The 27,817-nt window shown below is 42.4% G+C and overlaps 1 protein-coding gene across 1 annotated transcript in view; it reads left to right on the top strand.

Moving 5' to 3' along the window:
* si:ch211-176g6.2 (ras-associating and dilute domain-containing protein) overlaps positions 1 to 27,817 on the top strand; it is a 50,292-nt gene that overhangs the window by 19,099 nt on the left and 3,376 nt on the right. The window contains 12 exon segments of the mRNA XM_034194204.1: positions 1,089 to 1,549; positions 4,589 to 4,885; positions 5,663 to 6,028; positions 6,219 to 6,256; positions 6,337 to 6,566; positions 7,014 to 7,126; positions 16,596 to 16,842; positions 17,936 to 18,108; positions 18,471 to 18,615; positions 19,124 to 19,311; positions 19,455 to 19,812; positions 19,899 to 20,095. Of these exon segments, the coding sequence (XP_034050095.1) occupies positions 1,089 to 1,549; positions 4,589 to 4,885; positions 5,663 to 6,028; positions 6,219 to 6,256; positions 6,337 to 6,566; positions 7,014 to 7,126; positions 16,596 to 16,842; positions 17,936 to 18,108; positions 18,471 to 18,615; positions 19,124 to 19,311; positions 19,455 to 19,812; positions 19,899 to 20,095 (2,813 nt within the window).

The following is a 27,817-nucleotide window of genomic DNA, read 5'->3' as shown; positions in this document are numbered from 1 at the left end:
TTTACATTGTGCACAAACCTCCGTTCCTCTGTTCTCCGCCTCCACCTCCGTTAAATGCATTTGTCTGGCTCTATGGTCAGAACAGTTGATAAAATTTTTTTTCTTTTACTTTACATATTTTATTATGCACAGGTAAAATATACATGTCTGTTTGTTAATTAAAAAAATATTTATTACAATAAACAGGACGTTAAGGTGCAAACTTCACTTTCTCCCCAAACGACATGAACAGGAAGCGATCGCAGCTCGCAGCAACTCCCATTGAAAATAACGAAGAAACAACTTGAGCGTCTGACATTTTTGCATAAAACAACGCAGTAACAATGTCTAAAAACCAAGTTAATATATCCAGGAGAGTTTTAGGCACAATATACAAAACGTTTTATGTTGTGATGTTAATGCTGTTGTCCGTGTGCAGCCTGATCAGATCGTCTCAGTGCAGTTCTCAGTGTTAATGACAGTGCACCTTTTTTGTTTGGAGCTGGAAGTTGAAAATCACATGATGCGTTACGTGACACTTAACAACTGGATTCTGGAACCTTCCTTCATATCTGTGCTGTTTTGTGCAAATCAGAGTAAAAATGCAGATTTTGATCTTTGAGTCCTATGAAATTAAACCTTTGCCAAAACAAATTTTTACCAATTCATTTTACAAAAACAGAGTGGAAAAAGTCAGGCTTTTGCTGTAATAGATATTGTTAGATTAGACAGAATTTTATTAATCTCTTGGGAAGACTCCCTCAGGGAAACTGAGTTTCCAGCAGCATTGTATAGCAGCACACAGAGTAAGAAGCACACAGAGTATCAAAAGTGAAAGTAAAGAAACAATTTGCAAATGTAAATATTAATATAAATACACAAATATAAATACCAGAAACACTACTCGCTACTGGTTTACTGGCTACTACTTTTCCTCTCCTTCCTGTCCTCTGTCTTCCTGTTACTCCTCCCCCCCGAATCACCCCATATCTATGAGCCTGGAACAGTGTTGTGTAAATACGAATTGTTAAGAACACTGGAAATGTCACACAGTGCATGTAATCCTGTCTAATCCTAAATCATTTTATTTATGTCTAACTCCCCATTAGGTATCAATGCCCAGGCTCGAAAGCTACAGAAGAGCCGCTCCAGAGTGTCCTCAACGCTCATACAGAGGACGACGGGCCAAAGCCAGAAACTATGGAGGAGCAAAAGTGAGTTGGACCTGTTGGACTCCGACACAGAGAGCAAACAAGAGCATAAAAAATGTGCCAAACATCAAAGGGACAGTCTGAGTCAGAATCCAGAGCGGAGCTATGAGCTCGACCCAAAAGCAAGCCCAGAAATCAATCAGAATCCCACTTCAGATCACAGCTTGGCTGCTCCCTTCAGCTCACGACGTGCCAGAACAGAGACTCTTTGTCCGCCAAGACGGAGCGGCGAGCAGGACGGAGAGGAGTCGGAGAAGGAGGAGACGGAGAGCAGCGACGATAACACCACACAGTACTCCATTCACCCTCCTCACGACTGTCCCTACCTGCTGCTGCTGCAGGGCTGCAGCCCCGCACAGGTATCACATGCAAACTGTCCCGCTTCACCACCACGTCCTGTACCGATGACACAAACAAACGACACACCGTCAGCTGCTTTTTCTTTCTTATCATAATATTCAGTGTTTGTGTGGTATGAGAGGTCTAAAAAACAGTTGATACACCGTGATAAATTAAAAACCAACAGATTTCAACAGTTGTGAACTAATTAAAAGTCACAAACATTCACTGGTGTTGGTCTTTACAGCATGTAGCCATACCAAAGGAAAAACTCTGCTGAAAACAAATGACCATAATCTGTGTATGTTTTAAGACAATACCTGATGGTACAAATTCACCCCCTTCTTGTAACTATTACTTTATTATGGGTTAGCAGCCACGCTAGCGTGCTAATTAGTTCAGAGTGTGGTGCATAGCTCTCCATGCTAGCTTAGCATTAGCTCTCACTTTCTCTGGCCCATAAACATTTTGCCATGCAGATGTATAAAGAAATGACCATAATCTGTGTATGCTTTATTTGAAGACAATTCCTGTTGGTGATTAATTTATTATTGATTGGTGGGTATGCTAGCGTGCTAATTAGTTCAGAGTGTGGTGCATGCTCTCCATGCTAGCTTGTAGTTTCATTAGTTTTAAAAATCTAACAAATCATCTTCTCCCTTCAGCTGCTTCCATTAGGGGGCGCCGCAGCAGATCAATCATTTCCATCACATCCTGTCCTCTGTGTCTTCCTCTGTCTCACCAACCACCTGCATGTCCTCCTTCAACACATCCATAAACTTCCTCTTTGTCCCCCCTCTTATCTCCTTCACCTGAGCTGTCCCTCTGATATGTTCATTCATAATCTTGTCCATTCTCGTCACTCCCAAAGAGAATCAAAACATCTTCAGCTCCGCCTCCTGTCTTTTTGTTAGTGCCACCATTTTTAAGCCATCCAACATAGCTGGTCTCTCTACTGTCTTGTAGACTTTCTCCTTCAGTCTTGCTGATATTCTTCTGTCACAAAAGACTCCTGCCACCTTTCTCCACCAACTCCACCCTGCCTGCACTCTCTTCTTCACCTCTCTACCACACTCTCCATTACTTTGGACAGTTGACCCAAGTATTTAAACTCATCTACTTTCACCACTTCTACTCCTTGTAACTGCACTATTCCACTGGGCTCCCTCTCATTCACACACAAGGACTCAGTCTTACTCCTACTGATTTTCATTCCCCTGCTCTCCAGAGCATATCTCCACATTTCTAGGCTAGACTCAACCTGCTCTCGACTCTCACTGCAAATCACAATGTCATCTGCAAACATCATAGTCCATGGAGACTCCTGTCTGATCTCTTCTGTCAACCTATCACCACTGTGAACAAGAAAGGACTCAGCTCTGATCCTTGGTGTAATCCCATCTCCACCTTTAATGAGTCTGTCATTTCTACTGTGCATCTTACTGCTGTCACACTATTCTTGTACATGTCCTGCACTACCTTCACATACTTCTCTACCACTCCAGAGTTCCTCATACAATACCACAACTCTTCTCTTGGCACCCTATCATAAGCTTTCTCTAAATCCACAAACACAATCTAACTCCTTCTGTTCTTCTCTACACTTCTCCTTCAGTACTCTCAGAGCAAACATTGCATCTGTAGTGCCCTTTCTTGGCATGAAACCATATTGCTGCTCACAGATCTTCACCCGCCGACACTCCGTTATGGAAATTTGATTTGTCCTCTGCATCTTTATTTTGGCTTGTTTGATGCTGGAAGCCCTTCCTGACACACCTCGGCTTATTTATCCTGGCTTGGGACCGGCACTGAGTTTTAAAAATCTATCAAATAAATCAGTTAAATGGAGTGACTGTGCAAGTATTTATAGTAGTTGTAACTAATACGGGGTCAGTTCTTGAATAATGCTTCAAAGATTCCGTGATGAAAAAAAAAATCCCATATTTATAGTTTTAATATCACACTAAAATGTAGTAACAGACTTTCTGAAAAAAAAAAATCAGAGTTGCAGGTTTAACTTCTTGTTCTGAGCATTAAAACCAACACAGGCGTGGACGGTCTCTGAGGGGAGAGTTACCGTGTCAAAGGTCAACAACCTGTACATAGAAAACGTGTGTGTCAGGAAACAGACGACGCTGCCTCTGCTTCCTGCTGACTGATTACCAGCACGTTTAAAAGGGTGGTGACGCCACACACACAGCTGGCATCTGTGACACTTTGGCTTAGTGGTCAGTACTGATAACTCACAACAAGAAGGTTGTGGGATCACTTCCCGCCCTTTCTGTGTGGAGTCTACATGTTCTCCTCGTGTCTGTGTTGGATTCCTCCCACAACCAAAAACATGCTTATTTAGGGTCTGCTCCTTTCTCTGCCCTTCGAGTTTGTCCCCGGGCACCAGACTGTGGCTGCACACTGCCCCTAGTGGTGGGATTGTGTCTAACTGTAATTAGGATGGATAAAAGCAGAGGACTAATTTTGTTGTTTGTATGTACAATGACAAAAAAGGCACTATTATTACTGTGTAACTACTGTACACAGGAATGTCATCCTTTATCACACAAAATATTATTTATTTGTGAATTGATTATCTGCTGGAAAACACAAATGGAGCGTCAAAACCTAATCCTGGCTCATGGTGCCGCTGCTCCATCACGTGTGAGTCATACAGGATTATAATCAGTCTCACATAGAGGGAGTTCATCCAAATCGCTTTTATAGATGTAGCTCGTAGTGAAAGTAATAATCAACACATTACATCTTTGAAGTTGAATAATAAAAAAGATGAAAAAAAAATTCATTTTCCTGTGAAATGTTTGGGAATCAAATATCAGTCAAACCAAAAATATGTCAAAGCATCTCTTCATTTTGATTTTCCTGTCAGATTTGCAGAAGTCATGATTTTCATCTGGTTGGTTTAAAGTCAAGTCTGGGATCATGCGCTGGTGCCGCATCCACAACACCACTGAACCATTGCAGTTGCATAAATTGCACAAATTTGTACTCAGTAATTGAATGTTGCAATTTAATTTTTAACAGTTTGCATTTATATGTTGAAACAGGACTTCCTGGTCTACTTACTGGCGGGTAGAGATGTTTTAATTGGTCAGCAAACTGAGCCTGAAGACGGGCCAAAGGCCGACATTGTCCTTTTTGCTCCTGACATTGCTCAGAAGCACTGCTCCTTCATTCGCCAAAGCGCTGGCACCCCAACGGTGCTCCTGCCTTATCCAGATACTGTGGTCACAAGGAACGGCGAGGGGGTGAGGATAGGAGTGCAGCTTAACCCCGGTGATGTCATCGGGATGGGACAGAGCTACCTGTTTCTATTCAAGGATCCTGTACACTTGATGCTCAAGGTACCGTAGGACACGTTCTGTTGTCCAAACTCTGATATTTTAGTATGGAACCTGAAAATGCTCAAATTTCATTATTTTATTAATAAAGGAATAAATAGGAACATCAAAAAGTGCCTTCGGATGCTCCCTTGTTTTTCCACTCAGGGTTGCCACACATTTTACAGAAGATGCAACTCCATACTGCATGGAGAATTCTGAGGGTGGGGTTTGAACCAGGAACCTTCCATGCTGAAACCAAGCACAGTAGCCACTTGGCCACCGCCCCCTGCAATAAATCGGAATGTAAACTTTTATATAAAGAAATTCATGTAATTTTTTTGTTGTTGTTGTTGTTTTGTTTTTTTTGTTTTTGTTTTTTTTTGCCACAAATGGGATAATCCTGATACATTCATTTTATGTTGTAAGGCTCATATCTGAGTCCTCATTTGCTTAAAAAGCTTGCAGGCTTTTGGTGATTAAAAGCGTTGCATTTTGCACAAACAAAACTATGAGGAAGCAGGAAGAAGCTGCTGCAACCCTACAAATACATTTTCAAACTTCACATTAATTATCACATTTCAAACACTGATATTAAAACAGAAATTAAGAAAATTGTTAAAAAAATGATTTGACAATAAAGATGAACAAAACTGTCTAATGTGTGGTTCCTTGTTGCTCCCCCTAGTGGTCAAAGGCTGCTGGTTGTTTGGCCCACATTTCAAATTTAATGAATGTATTTAAAATTTTTAAAAAGCTGGTCTAAAGTTTTTTTGTCTTGTTTTCGGATTTCTTTTTTAGGACGACTCCTTCTTATCTGCTGTTCCTTCGCTTCTACACAACACAGCATCAGCTACAGAAATGACTCTCTGCAACAGCTGCGCTGACGTCCAGACCTCGATAAGCAAACACACCTTGAACAGTGGCCCTCCTCTCCTAAAATCACCAGAAGGTCACACATTGACTGCGCAATATGAGGCCAAGGATGAGCAGCGCATCATCAGGGAGATAGTTGCTATGAGCAAATGCATCTCGGAGGACAGACCAGCGTTGACTGCCGCGTTTCTACTGTGCATCTGTCTTCAGAATTCAGCCATGTGTCTGCAGACCTCAGACCTCCGCAGGCTCCTGCTGCTGGTCGCTGATGGAATTCAGACTGCTGTGTGGGTGAGAATGCTATAATCTGTCCTCGTTTGAAGGTCTGTCGTCTTGACTTTTCAGGTGAAATGCATCCACCTTTTAAAATTGACTCCATATTTTTTTATCTTCTTGTAAGTGTGGTTCCTGTGTAAATTAAGTTATCGAAGAGCAGTTCTGTGCATGCATTGATTGCACAACTTTTTACGTTGTCATGTAGGTGTGCACAAAGGATTTGGCTGGAGCTCAACCGGAAGTGTAAGAAAATACAAATTATTATTATTATTGTTATTGTTATTTTTAATATGACAAAACAACACTTCACACCTCTCTTGCAGCCTCAGTGTTGAAGGTTCATACTCAGTCCAACTGGAGCCCCTTAGCCTAGAGGAGGTGATTTCAGGTTTGCGCCCTCTTGTGGTGTGGATGTCCAACAGCCTGGAACTGCTGCATTTCATCCAGAACCAGCTGCCACTTATTCTGGAGTGGAGAACCCACAAAGAGCAGGGACAAAAGGATGAAGAGGAAATAGAAGAAACTGCAAACTGCAAGGAAGAGGAGAAAATAGGTTTGACCTTGATTGTGTTCTTGCAATGATTCATTATTAGAAAAGCTCAGGCTTTGAAGTTAAATAATTGTTTCAGAAAACGATTCACAGTTTCAAAAAGCTGGAGACATGAGTCAAAGGATTTGCTTCATAAAATGTTTCGTTGTTTCAAATCATACAAAATTCTACAATGGTGACATCTTGTGGATAATGACTCTGCACTCCCCTCACTGCCCATGTCTCAACAAAAGCATCCCTGCTGGTCTTTATGTTCTGCTAGTTTCCTCACTCCAGAATGAGACTGTTCATTAGTATTTATTTCTTAATGCACAACACAGTGTCATCTGCAAAAAGCTTGAAGCAGGGGATTTGTGTTTAAAAGTCAAAGGCTTAAAAATCTGATCAAAATGTGCATTGATTTCAAGCTTCATTATTTTTTAGATAAATGCTGCATGTGCTGGTTTTCAGGCCTGTTGGAACTACGTCTGTCCTCTGTGCGCTCAGCCAGTGAAGAGACGGTTTCTGTCCTGGAGGAAGTCATCCTGCTGGCCTTCCAGCAGTGTGTGTACTACATCACCAAGGTGAGGAAGCATCTGAATCTAAACAGACCTGTGGGACTGTGCACCTAAAAATAGAACTTTTGCGCAGGAAGTGACCTCATGTTCATCAACAGGGAAGATGTCCAGGCAAAAGGAGATGAACATAACCAGGCTCCGTTGGGTTGCTGTCATGAAAGGACAATAGTCAGAGGCAGTCTGAGGATAAAGAGTCCAGTTAGGCTGCCGTGACAGATTTCTGATAGACTGACTGCTTACACTGCTCCAACACACTGGTCACTTTAGAAGAGACAACAGGAGTCTTTGTGTGTTTGCTGGAGCAGGATGAAGGAATCAATGCAGCCAGACATCCCTCACACTGAACATCTCTTGTTAAGAAGAGAAGAAATCAAGTTTACAAAAAAGTAGTGATATGTTGCCAAAGAAATGTGCAGCCTCTGGCACACAGAATGGGCCTTATTTGTGCCCTTCATAATGCATCATGAGATCTTTAAGAGTGATGTTGGGCTTGAACCTAGGACCATCTTGCTGTGAGAGTGCTAACCACTGTTCCACTGTTCCACCTCACTCAACCTGCTGTGTATAAGGACCACAATCCTTAGCGTCATTATCCAAACCAGGTATTGATGATATGACACAAGGAGTCTGTCATGGTCTGGGGTTGTGTTAGTGCTCTTCACAAAAGTCATTTGTAATTCTGTGATGGCAGCATTAATGCAGAAAAGTACACTGAGATTATACAGCAATATATGTTGTCTTCAAGATGACATCTTTTCCAGGGACGTCCATGCATTTTTCAAAAGGACAACCACATTCTGCACGCATTACAAAGGCATGGCTGCAGAAGAAGATGGTAGGGGTACTGGACTGTCCCCAGTACAGAATGTGTGGAGAATTTGGAAACGAGTCTGTACTGTTCCACACAAAGACGGGACAAAATAACACCTGAAACGCTTCATCGTTTGGTGTCCTCAAAGCCAAAATGTCTCTTAATTACAAAGTGGTAAATGCTTTCACATCCCTACTTTTTTTTTATATGTTTCAGAGCAAAAATGCCAGAACGGCTGAATATTAACAAATTAGATGAAGTTGACCACAAAAAACATGAAATATTTTTGGGTTCATGCTGTCTGCAGTGAAACAGAAGTCAAAGTATTGTCCTCTCTTTCTGATTTAGGTTTCTAATCTCAGCAGTTAATTTTTGCAGTCATCAGTGAGAGTGTGAGCTCATCGTTATGAATGGATGAGGCGCTGTGACGTTTGAATTGAACCCTGACTCCTTCAAGTTGAAAGGAGGCAATTAAGGTATCTTGGGCATGTCCTCTGAATGTCTCCCTTTAAAGGTTTTCTGAACATGTCCAACTGGGAGGAGACCCCAGACAGATCCAGAAGTGGATCAGAGAGAGCCTGGGAACGCCTTGCGATCCCAGGAGTTGCTGAAGGATGCGGTCGGAGAGAAGGATGTTGTGGTTGGCAGTGGTGCAAAATGAATCATTGGCTTTATAATTTGCGTATATTCTGACAGAATGTGCTTGGAAAAAGAGAAATTTGTATTTAATTGTTACATAAATGTCCAGTTGTTTGCAGTTTGACTGAAGTCCACACCCTTGATGTCAGATGATTCTGAGAAAGCTTTGAGAAATTTCCACATTGGCCACATGAGCGTGGGTGTAGACGCCGCACAAAAAGAGTGATGTGGAGACTGGCTGAACCACAAACTTCATACCCGCTCAGATGGTCTCCTCCAGTGACTTGTTGGACCTGATGAGTGTGGGCAGTTTTAAAATTAAAGGACATTATTATACTGATGGATTGAACATGTTGACCAGAAACCTCACGTTACACCAAGTGGTGGTCAGATGGACTTTGTGCCTGATGTTCAGCTTCAAATGCATCTTCAATTTCCCTCAATAGCAAATTCTGTCTCTAACAGAAGAAAACCCAGAAATGCCTGAGCAGTAACTGTCCTCCAGAGCGTGAGAAATTGCATATTTCTGTCAGCAGAGGAGGATGTGGTTATCTAACTACCTGCCTTAGCCTCAGGAACTCAGTCTGAAGAACCAAAAGAGTTCCAGATGTCCGGGGTCAGTAAATCCATCAATAAGCCTGGAACATAAAGTTGTAGCTCGCAGGTCCAAATTTAAATTGACGCACCGTGTTGTCTTCGTAGTTTCTGTCATTTCTTTTGGAGTGGTGTTTTGTGTTAGCTTTGGGGCTCCGGGTCCATTTCTCCTCATCCATCATACATTCATTCTCAGCAGAAGCTGATCCACTTTTTTGTTTTTCTTGCACCAACAGACAGACTGGAGCAAGATTTGAGAGGAATGTGGTGAAGCCGCTGGTGTCAAACTACTGCAGAACCGGTGATCAGGAGACATGCTCGACGCATTAAAGAAAGCTGACTTACTGTCGGTGTCGGTTCACTGCAGTTAGATCCTCCGTGCCGTTCGTACCCGGAGACTTAAGGGGCTGTTCTCAGTTTGTCAAGTGATCATAAGGAGAATAAAAAGGCTTCAAGCATTCGCAATGCAAACTTTTAAAAATGTTTGAGGAAAAAAAAAATTTCCCCACCAACTGACTTTATTTCAAGGGAACTGGGAAATGTTTACTGTGTTGTGGCTGAAATCAAGTCTAAATCACAACAGGTGTAAAGCTACATCTCGATCACCAACTCCCAAAACCAGCACAACAATGTCCTGGTTTCACCTCTGAAATGGGACCCAAAGTGTTTACTACGTTTCAGGAACGCAGTTCTGCAAATGAGTGAGTAGAACTGAACTCATTCAAGCAAAGAATTCAACAATCCTGAATCTTTGGTGGAATCTGGAAGATATTTCATTTGTTTAGTCTCACAACATGCATCGGTTATACTGCCTGCAAAGAAAAATTCAGAGTTGGGGTGGAGATGTCTGCCCCCCCATATGCCTGTCTGAAGGTCCACACAGTGGTAGGACACCCTCTGAAGATGTGCATGAAGGGAAATAATCTTCAGAGAGATATAACTGGACTTTAACTTAAATACATCAAATTTTTCATTTACATGTACAGACATTTACAAGTTTATTAAATCAGGTGTTTCACCTCATGATTTACTACCAACTGCCATATAAAACATGAAAGCAACTACTATGGCAGAGTATATATCTTTTTATCAAAACATGAATTTGTTTTTGATATCATTATAAAATAATCAAAAAGGACATCACAAAGTTATAGGAAGTGATCATTTCCACACCGGTGGGCAATAAATCTGTTATATTTCACTCCGATCTACTCTACTCCGCTCTACTCTGCTCTGATCTACTCTATTGCGCTCCAATCTATTCCGCTCTACTCTACTCTATTCTACTCCACTCCGCTGTACTCTATTCCGATGAACTCCGCTCCAATCTACTCCGCTCTACTCTACTCCACTCCACTCTATTCTGATCTATTCAGCTCCAAACTACTCCGCTGTACTCTACTCCACTCTACACTACTCTGCTTTACTCTAGTCCACTCCGCTGTACTCTATTCCGATCTACTCCACTCCATTCCACTCCACTCCACTCTGCTCTACTCTGTTGCGATCTTCTCCACTCTATTCCGATCTACTCTGCTCTGCTCCATTTTACTCCGCTCTGCTCTACTCCTCTCTACTCTACTCCACTCTACTTTCTCTATCCACTCCACTCCGCTGTACTCTATTCCAATCTACTTGTCTCTACTCCGCTTCACTCTACTCTGATCTGCTCCACTCCGCTGTACTCTATTCCAATCTACTCCGCTCTACTCTACTCTGCTCCACTCCACTCCATTCCACTCTACTCTGCTTTACTCTACTCCACTCCGCTGTACTCTTTTCCGATCTACTCTGCCTACTCTGCTTTACTCTACACTCTACTCCATTCTGCTGTACTCTATTCCGATATACTCCACTCTACTCTACTCCACTCTGCTCTACTCTATTGCAATCTTCTCCACTCTGCTCTACTCTATTCTGATCTACTCCGCTCTGCTCCATTCTACTCTACTCCGCTCTGCTCTACTCCTCTCCACTCTACTCTGTTCTCCTTTACTCTATCCACTCCACTCTATTCCAATCTACTCTTCTCTACTCTGCTCCGCTTCACCCTACTCTACTCTGATCTATTCCATTCTGTCTACTCCCGGGGTGGGCAATCATGTGCCATGAAGGGCCGAAGCACTGCAGGTTTTCCTTGCTACCAATCATCTCAGCAGGTGATTTCATTAATGTTCAGGTGTTTCAGCAGGTGATTTCATTGACAACCAGGTGTTTATGTTCAAGGAAGAAGCTCATCAGCAACCCACCTGCTGAGGTGATTGGTTGCAAGGAAAACATGCAGTGTCTCGGCCCTCGTTGCCCACCCCTGGTCCACTCCACTCCACTGTACTCTATTCCAATCTACTCTCCTCCAATCTACTCTACTCCGCTCCACTCTACTCTGCTTCACTCCGTCCTACTCTGCACCAATTCACTGTACTATATTCCGATCTACTCCGCTCTACTCCACTCCACTCTACTCTGCTTCACTCCGTCCTACTCTGCACCAATCCACTGTACTATATTCCGATCTACTCCGCTCTACTCCACTCCACTCTACTCTATTCCAATCAACTCCACTCCGATCTACTCAGCTCTACTCCCTTCTACTCTACTCCATTCCACTCTACTCTGGTCTGCTTTACTCTATCTACTCCACTCCACTCTACTCTATTCCAATCTACACCTCTCTACTCCGCTTCACTCTACTCTACTCCAATCTCCACTATACTCCACTATATCTACTTCATTCCACTCTGCTCTATTCCAATCTACACCTCTCTACTCCGCTTCACTCTACTCTACTCCAATCTCCACTATACTCCACTATATCTACTTCATTCCACTCTACTCTATTCCAATCTACACCTCTCTACTCCGCTTCACTCTACTCTACTCCAGTCTCCACTATACTCCACTATATCTACTTCATTCCACTCTACTCTATTCCAATCTACACCTCTCTACTCTGCTTCACTCTACTCTACTCCAATCTCCACTATACTCCACTATATCCAGCAGTGGGGAATAAGTTTCATTACACTAGAAGTCTTTCAGAAAGCGCTGTAACTAGGTTTAAGGATATGATTCCTTCTTTATGTTCTCTAATGCCATATACCAACACAGTGCAGAGTAGCTACCTAAACTCTGTAAGTGAGATAGAGTATCTCGTCAATAGTTTTACATCCTCATTGAAGACAACTTTGGATGCTGTAGCTCCTCTAAAAAAGAGAGCTTTAAATCAGAAGTGCCTGACTCCGTGGTATAACTCACAAACTCGTAGCTTAAAGCAGATAACTCGTAAGTTGGAGAGGAAATGGCGTCTCACTAACTTAGAAGATCTTCACTTAGCCTGGAAAAAGAGTCTGTTGCTCTATAAAAAAGCCCTCCGTAAAGCTAGGACATCTTTCTACTCATCACTAATTGAAGAAAATAAGAACAACCCCAGGTTTCTTTTCAGCACTGTAGCCAGGCTGACAAAGAGTCAGAGCTCTATTGAGCTGAGTATTCCATTAACTTTAACTAGTAATGACTTCATGACTTTCTTTGCTAACAAAATTTTAACTATTAGAGAAAAAATTACTCATAACCATCCCAAAGACGTATCGTTATCTTTGGCTGCTTTCAGTGATGCCGGTATTTGGTTAGACTCTTTCTCTCCGATTGTTCTGTCTGAGTTATTTTCATTAGTTACTTCATCCAAACCATCAACATGTTTATTAGACCCCATTCCTACCAGGCTGCTCAAGGAAGCCCTACCATTATTTAATGCTTCGATCTTAAATATGATCAATCTATCTTTGTTAGTTGGCTATGTACCACAGGCTTTTAAGGTGGCAGTAATTAAACCATTACTTAAAAAGCCATCACTTGACCCAGCTATCTTAGCTAATTATAGGCCAATCTCCAACCTTCCTTTTCTCTCAAAAATTCTTGAAAGGGTAGTTGTAAAACAGCTAACTGATCATCTGCAGAGGAATGGTCTATTTGAAGAGTTTCAGTCAGGTTTTAGAATTCATCATAGTACAGAAACAGCATTAGTGAAGGTTACAAATGATCTTCTTATGGCCTCGGACAGTGGACTCATCTCTGTGCTTGTTCTGTTAGACCTCAGTGCTGCTTTTGATACTGTTGACCATAACATTTTATTACAGAGATTAGAGCATGCCATAGGTATTAAAGGCACTGCGTTGCAGTGGTTTGAATCATATTTGTCTAATAGATTACAATTTGTTCATGTAAATGGGGAATCTTCTTCACAGACTAAAGTTAATTATGGAGTTCCACAAGGTTCTGTGCTAGGACCAATTTTATTCACTTTATACATGCTTCCCTTAGGCAGTATTATTAGACGGTATTGCTTAAATTTTCATTGTTACGCAGATGATACCCAGCTTTATCTATCCATGAAGCCAGAGGACACACACCAATGAGCTAAACTGCAGGATTGTCTTACAGACATAAAGACATGGATGACCTCTAATTTCCTGCTTTTAAACTCAGATAAAACTGAAGTTATTGTACTTGGCCCCACAAATCTTAGAAACATGGTGTCTAACCAGATCCTTACTGTGGATGGCATTACCCTGACCTCTAGTAATACTGTGAGAAATCTTGGAGTCATTTTTGATCAGGATATGTCATTCAAAGCGCATATTAAACAAATATGTAGGACTGCTTTTTTGCATTTACGCAATATCTCTAAAATCAGAAAGGTCTTGTCTCAGAGTGATGCTGAAAAACTAATTCATGCATTTTTTTCCTCTAGGCTGGACTATTGTAATTCATTATTATCAGGTTGTCCTAAAAGTTCCCTAAAAAGCCTTCAGTTAATTCAAAATGCTGCAGCTAGAGTACTGACGGGGACTAGAAGGAGAGAGCATATCTCACCCATATTGGCCTCTCTTCATTGGCTTCCTGTTAATTCTAGAATAGAATTTAAAATTCTTCTTCTTACTTATAAGGTTTTGAATAATCAGGCCCCATCTTATCTTAGGGACCTCGTAGTACCATATCACCCCAATAGAGCGCTTCGCTCTCAGACTGCAGGCTTACTTGTAGTTCCTAGGGTTTTTAAGAGTAGAATGGGAGGCAGAGCCTTCAGCTTTCAGGCTCCTCTCCTGTGGAACCAGCTCCCAATTCAGATCAGGGAGACAGACACCCTCTCTACTTTTAAGATTAGGCTTAAAACTTTCCTTTTTGCTAAAGCTTATAGTTAGGGCTGGATCAGGTGACCCTGAACCATCCCTTAGTTATGCTGCTATAGACTTAGACTGCTGGGGGTTCCCATGATGCACTGTTTCTTTCTCTTTTTGCTCTGTATGCACCACTCTGCATTTAATCATTAGTGATCGATCTCTGCTCCCCTCCACAGCATGTCTTTTTCCTGGTTCTCTCCCTCAGCCCCAACCAGTCCCAGCAGAAGACTGCCCCTCCCTGAGCCTGGTTCTGCTGGAGGTTTCTTCCTGTTAAAAGGGAGTTTTTCCTTCCCACTATAGCCAAGTGCTTGCTCACAGGGGGTCGTTTTGACCGTTGGGGTTTTACATAATTATTGTATGGCCTTGCCTTACAATATAAAGCGCCTTGGGGCAACTGTTTGTTGTGATTTGGCGCTATATAAAAAAAATTGATTGATTGATTGATTGATATCTACTTCATTCCACTCTACTCTATTCCAATCTACACCTCTCTACTCCGCTTCACTCTACTCTACTCCAGTCTCCACTATACTCCACTATATCTACTTCATTCCACTCTGCTCTATTCCAATCTACACCTCTCTACTCCGCTTCACTCTACTCTACTCCAGTCTCCACTATACTCCACTATATCTACTTCATTCCACTCTACTCTATTCCAATCTACACCTCTCTACTCCGCTTCACTCTACTCTACTCCAGTCTCCACTATACTCCACTATATCTACTTCATTCCACTCTACTCTATTCCAATCTACACCTCTCTACTCCGCTTCACTCTACTCTACTCCAGTCTCCACTATACTCCACTATATCTACTACATTCCACTCTGCTCTATTCCAATCTACACCTCTCTACTCCGCTTCACTCTACTCTACTCCAGTCTCCACTATACTCCACTATATCTACTTAATTCCACTCTGCTCTACTCTATTCCAATCTACTCTACTCCGCTCTACTCTGATGTACTCCACTCTATTTAACTCCTCTCCACTCTATTCTACTCTGCTCTACTCCATTCTATTTTGTTCTAGTTTGATTACATCACTTTGAGCAAACGACACTGATGAGGATATTATAATTATTTAAGGTAATTGGATCGTTTGGATTTTTTCTTATTTATGTTATTTTGTTTATTCATCCATCATTGTTTCTCTAGATATTGACTCAGAAACAAAACCATATAATAGCATATAATCTGGCATGGAAATGTATATTTGATGTGTGTTTGTGTTCACCTTCAAAAAATGTATCAAAATTCTAATTGTAAAAATTATATTTAAATTCTACAACAACAAACAGACCAAATGAAAACTAAATCTTCCAGTAAAACGTCTTCTACAACTTTACTGCTGTGACCTTCTCTCTTTGAGGTCAAGATTGCGGAAAAAGCCTCAAAAGGCATTTTTTATTTGTTTGTTTGTCACAGGGGCTTCTAATTGAGCCCCAGACCCATTATGAGCTCTTTTGGTGCACTTCAGACCCGGGTTGGTTTGATCTGATGTGAGTGTAATCGCTGCGGGACGGAAAAACAAAAGGAGCCACTGGAGACGCGCAGTGATGAATAGAGACGTATTTATCTTGTGGGCAGACTTTGTGTTTACTCATCTTTTGTAATGAATGCACCCCCCCTGAGCTCCCCCAAATTTGGAATAATACGTGCCATGGATGCATGTTCCAGGATCCAGCGTTTGTAGTTTAGCTCCAACTGAGTGACATTTTCCAACCGAAATCCCTGGAATATTATTTGACTTAATGTTCCACCACCTCGTGCGGGGGTTCTGGCCGTGTTCTGCTGTGAATGTAAAACGATCTGCATCAGGGTGGATTCCTTCAGAACTGTTCGCTCAGCAGTCCTGTTCCCTGGCTGTGCCAAACCCGCATTAGCCAGTCACATTATTTTAGGATTTTAGATCTATGGCTGGCCTCTGTAGCTCAGTGGGACTGGAGGACTGGAGGTGAAGGAGGACATCTGTGTGCAATTAGGCTGCAGAAAGCTATAGTTTTTCCAGGCTGGTACAGAAGAGCAACAAAGACCTTTGACTAAAATGTTGAAAACTGAATTCTCTGGCACAGGATCTCTGGTTGTCTCAGAGACATGATGGGTGGTCTGAAATCTGTCAGAGGGTTACATGGTTTATTTTGTCCAAATGATCAGCACGTCCACCACAAGATGACAACTGTCTCCAGTTCCACATGGATGTGAGTCATTTTGGACACTTCCCTTGCTAACAGTCTGTGTTTTATCAGGTTCTCTACCCCATCCTTCCTCGTCTTTTGGACTGCAACCCCTTCAAGGAACCTTCTGACCAGCACAGTGCCACTGAGAGGGATCCAGTCCTGGATATTGGTCAGCTTGAGGAGGTTGTGGAGGTCTTATCTGAGACTCAGCAAATACTCTTGGACTGTCAGCTCCACCCACAGATTTCTGCTCAGCTCTTCGCCTACCTGTTCTACTTCATCAATGCCTCGCTCTTCAACTCACTCATGGAGAGAGGTAACACCTTAACATCATCATCATCCTCATTTCTACAGCTAATATTCACCATGAATGACTCTCTGGGGTGTACAGTTGCAGCAATGAAACATAAAGCTGGAGTTAGCAATAAGTTAAGTAAAATAAAAATCCAGCTACTAGACAAGGATAAATAGCAAATAAAATTTTAAACTGCAAATAAAAACACAAAAAACTTTTTTTTTTCCAATACAGCTTTAAAAGATTGTAATTATTGTCCAAAAAGTGTTGGCTTAAGTGTATATAGTAAAGGCCCCAGGGTGGATCCTTGTAGTACACCATAGCTAACAGCAGAAAACTCACACAAGCTGTTTCCAAACTTTTATACATTAGCATTTACTGTATTGAAACTTTTTTCTGAAGCTGCCTCATGTTTTCTGAAAAGTCAGAAGTTCACTTCTTTCTCAACGACAGACAGACACGAAGGAAGGAACGAAGGAAGGAAGGAAAAGAGACGCAGATGGAGACAGAAAATGAAAGAAATAAAGTATGACTAGAAGTGATGGAAGAAGAATGGGAATGAAGTGAGGAAGTAAGAAAAGGAGGGAAGATAGTAAGAGAAGGAAGGAAGGAAGGAAGGAAAAGAGAGGCACAAAGAAAGAATGACTAGAAGTGATGGAAGAAGAATGGGAATGAAGTGAGGAAGTAAGAAAAGGAGGGCAGATGGTAAGAGAAGGAAGGAAGGAAAGAAGGAAGGAAGGAAAAGAGAGAGGCAGAGGGAGAGAGAAAATGAAAGAAAGTATGACTAGAAGTGATGGACGAAGAATGCGAATGAAGTGAGGAAGTAAGAAAAGGAGGAAAGATGGTAAGAGAAGGAAGGAAGGAAGGCAAGTGTTGAAAAAGAAAGATGAAGTGAAGGAGGCAAAACAAATGTTGGAGAAAAGAAAGAAGGAAAAGGTAATAAGGAAACACGATGAAGGCAAGACAGAAGAGAGGGAGGGAGGCAGACAAAGATATGTTACTGAGAGTGCACTGCTCCCTAGTGGCCATTAGGAACAATAGCAATGCTTGCAAATAAAACACTGTGGATACCAAGGTGATCTCCCCCTCCCCTTGATTATAATTATGTGCACAGGCTCTGAACCCGGGTTCTACCAGTGGTCCACAGGCGTGCGCATGCGGGTCCATCTTGACCTGATCTTGGACTGGGCTCACGCGTCTGGACTGGGGGAAGTGGCCTTGGAGCAAACACGAGCTCTCTCGTCAGCTATCAGTCTGCTGGCCACACCGAGAAACACTTTACTGCAGGTGAACACATGAATGTGCACGTCCTACCTGAGCCGGGTCACGTGTGTGCGACCATAAACAGTCAGAACCTAAAAAGTGACCATTTAAAGATGTGAAAACAGAGATAGTTTGATTAAATGTGGGTTCATTTCAAATGCATGTGATTCCATGTGAGCCATATGGATTCCTTGTCTTTTCCTCTTTTCTGCCCCCTAGTGGCTAACAAAGTGAATATCTTCCAGTATAATCAGTCAAACACTACTGCATTGTAAATGTCGGGGGGAAAAGTCTGTCATGGGATGTTTAATTTTTGTGAAGCTAAGGTCAGACGTAGAAATGTTATTTTGTGGTTCGTCGTGAATCCGCGTCTGTGTGCGTTACAGACATGCTGGGCGTCTTTGCGGTCCAGGTATCCGGCCCTGAGTCTGGCCCAGCTGAACCACCTGCTGAGTCTGTACGGACCCTCGTCTCCCTGCAGACACGCGTGGGCGCCGTCTCAACACGACCAAGCCGCCGCTCACAACACTGGTGACAAATCAACAAACTGCCACTCTGTATATTCCTGCACTTTTTACTATAGGCTAAATCATTTTATTTAAAAAAATGCTGCAGATTTTTTATCTGAAAGAAAAATAATTATATATATATATATATATATATATATATATATATATATATATATATATATATATATGTTTTAATAGGAATATGAACAAGTTTTCCTCGTTACTAAATTCATCATTATTAAAATATTGTTAACTCTCATGTTACTATATAAATTGCAGAGTAACAAAACTTGTTGAATATACTGTATACATACACACACACACACACACACACACACACACACACACACACACACACACATATATATATATATATATATAGTTTTGCAAAATTCAATTATTTAACACTATAAAGACAATTTTCAGATAATTGATACTTTAAGTAATTAAAAAAAATTAAAAAACAGCTTTAAATAATAATAAAAAAAAATAGCTTTAACTTTGAAATTAATCCGTTCTTCTGTCCTCAGCTGACATCCTGCTGAGTTTTGACAGCCATCACACTGTGGTTCTGCCGGACGGAGGTTACCAGTTCCTGCTGAGAAAGTCCATAATGGACTCGGCGTTGAGGGACCAGCTGGATGTGCTCAAAGATTTTATCTCCGATCTCTGTAACTCACCGTCTGAAACGGTCAGCATCACTAGTGAGGAAGCACAGGTAACAAAAAAAACAAAAAAAAAAAACAGTTAAACCAGAAACTTTGTTTGTGTGTGTGTGGGGGGGCTGTCCTTTTTTCCCCCTGTTGTTGCGTGTTTTGCATGCAGCTGATGATCCTTGTTTTAATGCTGTTCATCTTGAAGGGTAGCACTGTTCCCATCATGGAGCCCAAACCGATGGAAGTCCTGCAAAAACACGGCCTGGACCCCTCAGATGCACCAGCAGTGGAGGTTGTCTTATCTCCAGTTCCTGCTGCCTCACCCCCGTCACCCCCATCACCGTTCTGTCCTCCTTCCTCCACTCACCCCCCGAATGAGTTTGGCTCCTGTGCTGCACTCCTTTTGTCCCAGAAGCTCAGAGACCTCCAGAAGCAGACTGAAGAGTCTGACGCCCCTGAGAAGAGGGGGTCAGTTTTTGACCCTTCCTGTTTCCTTACTCCACCCAACACCCCCCAAAATGAGCTGCTTCGCCGGTCGTCTGGTGTCGATGCTCAAGATGAAGGTAGAAAGATGTTAAATGTTGAAGTTTCTCCTCTGTTCCTCTGTTCTTCAGTGCCCCTGAATGTGATCTTTGATCCCCTCCCTCAGGTGGGTTAGTGTTTGGAAGCTTTTCTGCACTGACAGTCGATCGCCTGAAGTCGGATGGCAGCAGCATGACAAAGATCATGGAGCTTAAAGAAGAAGAAGAAGAAGAGCAGGAGGTGGAACACGACGGCGATGAGATTTTTAGTCTGGAACTGAAGCAGGGGGAACAAGGACTTGGTCTTGCTCTGGTTGATGCGAAGGTGAGTGAATTCAGATGTCAAAGCTGAAATCTGAAACGTGACGAATAGACATCCAGATGACATGAATGAGATGAATTTCTTTGTGGCAGCAGAAAGGGTTTGACTTTGGGTTGCAAAATTACAGGAATGTTCCCCGTCATTTGCACAGATAATTTCTAGAATCCTGCACATTACAGACGACCATACATGGGTTTATTTTATTCATTCAATATTCATGTTTTTTAACCCGAGGCCAAAATACAGCCATCAGGTATTGAAGACTTTGCGTCCGTCTTTCCATCCATCTGTCTGTGCTCAGCATAAGTCCAGTCCTCTTACTGCCAGGGTCTTTAAATTCACAGAGAACATTCTTGGGACACAAACCTTGGACAAGTTCAAAGATGGCTAACCTTGACCTATTTTAAGAGGTCAAAAGATCACATTCCGGTCCCTGTTTTTATGCTCATACGACTGAAGGTATTTTAGCATTGAGTTATATATTTTTCTGTTGTTCAATGAAATAATCACTTAAAGGTCTACTCACAAAAAATCAAAGTCAAAAATGTAATTTTATATATATATATACACTCAACAAAAATATAAACGCAACACTTTTGGTTTTGCTCCCATTTTGTATGAGATGAACTCAAAGATCTAAAACTTTTTCCACATACACAATATCACCATTTCTCTCAAATATTGTTCATAAACCAGTCTAAATCAGTGATAGTGAGCACTTCTCCTTTGCTGAGATAATCCATCCCACCTCACAGGTGTGCCATATCAGGATGCTGATTAGACACCATGATTAGTGCACAGGTGTGCCTTAGACTGCCCACAATAAAAGGCCACTCTGAAAGGTGCAGTTTTATCACACAGCACAATGCCACAGATGTCGCAAGATTTGAGGGAACATGCAGTTGGCATGCTGACAGCAGGAATGTCAACCAGAGCTGTTGCTCGTGTATTGAATGTTCATGTCTCTACCATAAGCCGTCTCCAAAGTCGTTTCAGAGAATTTGGCAGTACATCCAACCAGCCTCACAACCGCAGACCACGTGTAACCACACCAGCCCAGGACCTCCACATCCAGCATGTTTACCTCCAAGATCGTCTGAGACCAGCCACTCGGACAGCTGCTGAAACAATCGGTTTGCATAACCAAAGACTTTCTGCACAAACTGTCAGAAACCGTCTCAGGGAAGCTCATCTGCATGCTCATCGTCCTCATCGGGGTCTCGACCTGACTCCAGTTCATCGTCGTAACCGACTTGAGTGGGCAAATGCTCACATTCGCTGGCGTTTGGCACGTTGGAGAGGTGTTCTCTTCACGGATGATGCGAAGGAGATGTGTTGCACTGCATGAGGCAAATGGTGGTCACACCAGATACTGACTGGTATCCCCCCCAATAAAACAAAACTGCACCTTTCAGAGTGGCCTTTTATTGTGGGTAGTCTAAGGCACACCTGTGCACTAATCATGGTGTCTAATCAGCATCCTGATATGGCACACCTGTGAGGTGGGATGGATTATCTCAGCAACGGAGAAGTGCTCACTATCACAGATTTAGACTGGTTTGTGAACAATATTTGAGGGAAATGGTGATATTGTGTATGTGGAAAAAGTTTTAGATCTTTGAGTTCATCTCATACAAAATGGGAGCAAAACCAAAAGTGTTGCGTTTATATTTTTGTTGAGTATATGAGGTCTGTTAGAAAAGTATCCGACCTTATTATTTTTTTCAAAAACCATATGGATTTGAATCACGTGTGATTGCGTCAGACAAGCTTGAACCCTCGTGCGCATGCATGAGTTTTTCCATGCCTGTCGGTTGCACCATTCGTCTGTAAGCAGGCTTTGAGTGAGGAGTGGTCCAGCCCCCTCGTCATTGTTTCATTGTCAGGAAATGGTGGAATGATTTGGGCTTTTTTTCCATCAGAATTTTTTCAGAAACTGTTAGAGACTGGCAGCTGGAAACCATTAGAAAAATTTATCTGGCTTTTGGTGAAAATGTTACAGGCTTGGTAGAGAATAAGGAGTGTTACTGTCTCTTTAAGGACGGCCCCCAGCGGCTGTGGGGCGCGCCGTGCTCCGAAGCCACCATCAACAGGCTGAACGACCATTTCATTTCTAAACGGATGGCTGTCTGGATCTGTGACCATCGTGTGCCATTTCTCTGGTTATCACAAGAGCTGGACATCGACCATTTTCCGGCAGATTTCACTTTTAACAAGAGATTTTGTCATGGAAAGCCGAGCGGAGGCTTCGCGCGTCACGATGGATTCGCTACTGGAGCGAGACAAAACCACCTCCGTTTTGGTCTCACAGGACGGCTTTGAGATGGCGTTCAGACAGCTGTCAGTGGTTTTTCCATCGAGTGATTATCCGAGAAATTGTGGATGTGCCTGGACATGCCAGAACATGTCCTGTGAGGCTTCATCACGGCGTTGCTGTGCACCATGCGGCACCGCCGTGACGCGCGAAGCCTCTGCTCCTCTTTCCATGACAAAAACTCCTGTAACAGTGGAATGTGCCGTTCATTTCCAAACTGGACGCTGTGTTTTATCTGGGACGTCGTCTGACTAGCACAGGAATTGTGAAAACACGTGGACATCAGCACTTTTTTGGCACATTGAGACAGACGTGCAGAGGAAACACACAAACCTTTCAACTATTTTTAGTCCAAATATTCAGCTTTACCAGACAGAGCAATTCACATTGGGCTTCATGTATCAACGTGTGTACGGCGATATTTGAGCGTATATGGGGTGTACGCCAAAACGGCTGCTACTTGCCATTTATCAATGTGGTCGTTGGCGTACACTGTGCTGAAAATATACACCAGGTCGAGAGGTGGTGTAAATTATACACCAAAATGAACCAGCACTGGAATCCACATAAAAATGAAACTGATCAACATGATAAACAGTGCCATTATACAAATCAATGCATATGTTACATAAATAACACTTTCCTGATTATACTACATAATAATCAATACAAATCCCGCTTTTGTGGGATTGTTGGTCTCGAGCACGATCCGTGGCCACAGTGCTGACCGCAAAGAAAGTGCTGCTCACCTTTTTCTCCAGAGCCTGGAGCCAGAGCAGCTGAGCTTAACTTTATGTGGTGTGATCGTTTTAGACAATGAAATTGATAATTACAACTGTAGTGTTGTTATTCCCTTCGTCCGTGCTGCAATCAGGTTGTGTCATCTCCATTCGTTTGTCACAATAAAATAAATAAAGAAATACATTTTAAGAATAAAGAAATCTGAAAAATTAGGCGTGTCTTATTAATTGAGGGAGCAAATATCCACGTCAAGAATTATTGACATATGAAAAGAGAATACAGTGGTCCCTCACTATAACGCCGTTAACCTTTCACGGATTTTTTTAGTCCAGTTTTGCATGCCTTTTTTTACAGTGCATTGTGGTCTGCGTGTCTGTTTATAAGAATCTTCTCGCCCAGAAGAAAAAAGAGCGCCAACAACTACTCATACTCAACAGACACCTGCAGCCAGGTGTGAGTGGAAAAAGGCGCAGCGTCAGGACGCAGAGGTGCGATCAGTAAAAAGTAAGTCCCTTCAGCTGCTCCCTTGTTTGCACTCGGGGTTGCCACAGCAAATCCAAGGTGGATCTGCAAGTTGATTTGGCACAGGTTTTACGCCGGATGCCCTTCCTGACGCAACTCCACCTTACATGGAGAAATGTGGCAGGGGTGGGATTTGAACCCGGAACCTTCTGCACTGAAACCAAGCGCATTAACCACTTGGCCACCACCCCTAGAGGTGCGATCAGTGGAACTGTGAAATACTGGTCAGTCACTATTAATAATTTCTTATGTGTCCAACCTCGTACGTTGATCGTTAAAATTAAATTCGTTAGTTCTAAAAGCCATCATAATTATTTATAGGAAAACGTTCTATTTTTATTTCTCAAACAAATGTTTGGGCCTGAAAACAGTTTGGTATTATTTTCCTACTATGGTTTGAACTTTGAGAGTGTTTACACACAAGAGAAAAGTGAGAAAATGTTCATGCCTGATTGAGAAAGTGTATAAAGTGGTTTTACAGCTTTGAAACGTCTATAATAATTGTAAAAAATAACGCTGACTACGTCGCAGTTTCGCGTATTATGGGCTATTTTTAGAACGTAACTCCTGCGATAAACGAGGGACCACTGTAACACTTTATTGATTATATACTACAAAACAATTAATACGACAGCCGCTTTTGACGCTCTATTGGCACGCATCGTGATTGGTGGAGTTCTTTTTCATTGCCGTCTTCTTGGCTTCCATGTCGTGAAATGAGGGTGTGTCTGAAGCGGAGTCTGAATATTTATGGGCATGTTTATTATAATTACGATTGTTTTCACCCGCCGCATTTATCAAGATCACGTCAGCTGTACGCCGGAAATGGGCAGGTATGCACTGCTTGATACAACTTTGGTGTACTTCAAATTTACACCGTAAATTTACGCCACAAGTGCGCAACTTTGATACATGAGGCCCAGTGTGCTTACCTTTCAAGTAACAAATACATAAAAAAAAACTGGTGCGCATGGAGCCAACTACTTTCAAGTACGGTGGCCTGTAAGGACAAATGGCCACAATCACCAATCCCCTTGCGGGCAGAAGTAATACAACGTTGCCATCTATTGACCAAGACAAGGAACTGCCCTACATCTCTCTCTCTCTCTCTCTCTCTCTCTCTCTCTCTCTCTCTCTATCTATCTATCTATCTATCTATATTAAAAACTTTTAGAAATGTTTGCATGCATGTCTACTTATGACAAAATTGTTTGTTTGTATATAATACGGTTTGTGTAAATTAACCCAAGTTTCCATTTTAGCGCCATTAATTTGTATAAATTCCCATTAATTCCTGTCAAGATTTGGGTTTTGCCAACTTTTATTTCTTGGCTTTGTTTTTCAGTTACATTTTGTTTATTCTCTTGCTGGGGTTTTTTCTGTTTGGGTCTGTCTGTCCTGTTCTTTTCTGTCTCTGCTGGCTCTTGGTGGTGGGTGTTTCCCTCTGTCTGGCCACGCCCTCCTTCTGGTGTGTTCCATGCACACCTGTTCTCTATCTGCCCCTCATCACCTGGGTGTATTTAAGCTCCCCATTGTGCCTTACTCCCTCACCAGATTGTAGTGCCTTGTGCCTCTTTCCAGCACTGTTTCTTGTATTTCCTTGCCTTGCTTCGTTTGCCTCATCATGTTTTTTGACTACCTGCCTGTGTACCTCGACCACGCCTAAGCCTGATGTTTTTGTTACTGTTGCTCTTTTTGGACTGCCTATCTGTGTACCGACTCCAGCCTGTTTACCGAGTAAACGCCTTAACTCCACTGAGCTGTGTACCTGCGTCCTGCATTTGTTTTCAGCCCGTCTTGCCTGTCAAACCTGATAATTCCCAAATATTCTTGGTAATTCGCATGGAAAGTTGCCACCTTGGAATATTGCATATTGTTTAAACAAATTGTCAAAGTTACCAAAATTCCCGAGTGTAACATCACATGGAAAGTTTCTAGAATTTTTTTCTAAAATTTACTGTAAATTTTCCAACTCTTTGCAGTCCTAGTTGTGACTTAAAGTGGATATGACACCTAAAAAATTAGGTAAAACTGATACAAATATCAAAATATACATATAGTATAGTAAGCTGAAAGTGGTTTTAATCATTATCACTGAGAAATAAAGTTTGTACAGCTTCTCAAAGTGTGTTTCTTGGAAAGCACGTTCCATCAGCGGTCACGTGATGCCATGACATCACAAAGTGTAGAATCCCGTCTTTGTCTGTTCGATTGACAGGAACAGATGGACCTCAGCATGGACACTGATGAGATCGAGAACTTTTCTGACTCTTCAAGTGTGGATTATTTCTGTGAGGGAAATCGAGACTGACTCGGATCCTGAGGATGTCACAGCAGTGATTAGACCCTACAGATTGGAACCGTATCTTTCGGACGAACATTCAAACCAGGAGCATTCTGGAAAATAATGCCGATGGAGCTTATGGCGGAGCTGAAGTAGAGGCAAGAGACGTGCCAATTCCGAAGGATTTTGAAAGGCCGCAGAATATGGAATGGTAAGGGAGGCTTTGATTTTTGTTGCTGCTGTTTATAACACTATAATTATAGCATTTTCGATTCTAGCATCTGTTTACTACCTTTGTTATTGTTCCGGAGCTGTGATAGTGTAGCTACTACTTGCGGACCACCGTCATTACCTTCAGGTTTTTGCCGTTTTCGAGTGCCTGGCATTGCATTCATCCATGTTTAGTTACGTTATTTTCACGAAAGAATAGGAAATAAACGACGAAGTTTCGAAAAAGATCGCTGAAAACAACAGTGAACATGCTGCCACCGTGTTTACTCCGTATTGCACTATTTTTACAAGTTCCTTGACCATTTCAAGATTATTGTGAACATATTATTTGGGGTTGACATTTTATGTGTTCCTGTGAGTGGTGCGAGAACATGCAGACGGTAGAGGAAAGTGTCTGCTGTCGGGAGCAAATGCGGGTGTGCGAGCGGCAGCCGGACATTTCGTGCATCGCACAACACCGCGGCTTTCGATCAGTCTGCCTGGACTTGAAGAGGCTAAAACCTTTTGCCCTTGTGTTTGTGCAATATGCTGCGACACACTGGTCAGGCATATCGACAAACACGTCCCTGAGAGCTGTGTTTAATCAAAGTTTCTGCCGCTAAAAAATGTGTAAACAACGGCCGCCAGGCGCGCGAGCCGATACGGTCTACACGTAGTGACGTATTTCAGCCTTGGTGCTCAGTGGGAAGGTGGTCACAGGGCATGCACATTTTTCAGTGGCGGGACGTTCAGTGTTGTATATAACGGGAGAACCATGTCCATCTTCTCAAAATGCTTAGGTTGACCGAATTATATAACCTTTGTTACATGTAATAAGACTATGTTGTCTTTATGTGTCATATCCACTTTAAGTTACAGAAATACTACTTATTTTCTGTCTGTGCTCGTAACATCGACTCTAGCCCTGGGTGTTTATGAAAAATACCTCAAATTTGCCTGTTTCTCCCTTACGGTGTGGGTTGGCACCACAGTTCCAGTCCCACAAAGTTCCTGCTGAAGCTCCGTTTCTTTCTGGCAGTCGGGTCGAATTCATATAAATATGAAGATGTCAGACCCCAGAGGAAGATCTCCAGTACAGGCGTTAAATACAAAAGTATTTTCTTCTTCTTTGTCTTTCGGCTGTTCCCGCCACAGCAGATCAATCGTTTCCATCTCACCTGTCCTCTGTATCTTCCTCTGTCACACCAACCACCTGCATGTCCTCTCTCAGCACATCCATGAACCTCCTCTTTGGTCTCCCTCTTCTCCTCCTGCCTGGTGGCTCCATCCTCAGCATCCTTCTCCCTATATACCCTGGGTCCCTCCTCTGCACATGTCCAAACCATCTCAATCTCGCCTCTCTGACTTTGTCTCCAAACCATCCCACCTGAGCTGTCCCTCTGATATGTTCATTCCTAATCTTGTCCATTCTTGTCACTCCCAAAGAGAATCTCAACATCTTCAGCTCTGCCTCCTGTCTTTTTGTTAGTGCCACTGTCTCTAAACCATACAACATAGCTGGTCTCACTACTGTTTTGTAAACTTTCCCCTTCACTCTTGCTGATATTCTTCGGTCACAAATCACTCCTGCCACCTTTCTCCACCCACTCCACCCTGCCTGCACTCTCTTCTTCACCTCTCTACCACACTCTCC

This window comes from Thalassophryne amazonica, chromosome 18, assembly GCF_902500255.1.
Source record: "Thalassophryne amazonica chromosome 18, fThaAma1.1, whole genome shotgun sequence".
NCBI lineage: Eukaryota > Metazoa > Chordata > Actinopteri > Batrachoidiformes > Batrachoididae > Thalassophryne > Thalassophryne amazonica.
The sequence above is the reverse complement of the archived record's forward strand: the minus strand, read 5'-3'. Positions and strand labels throughout refer to the sequence as shown.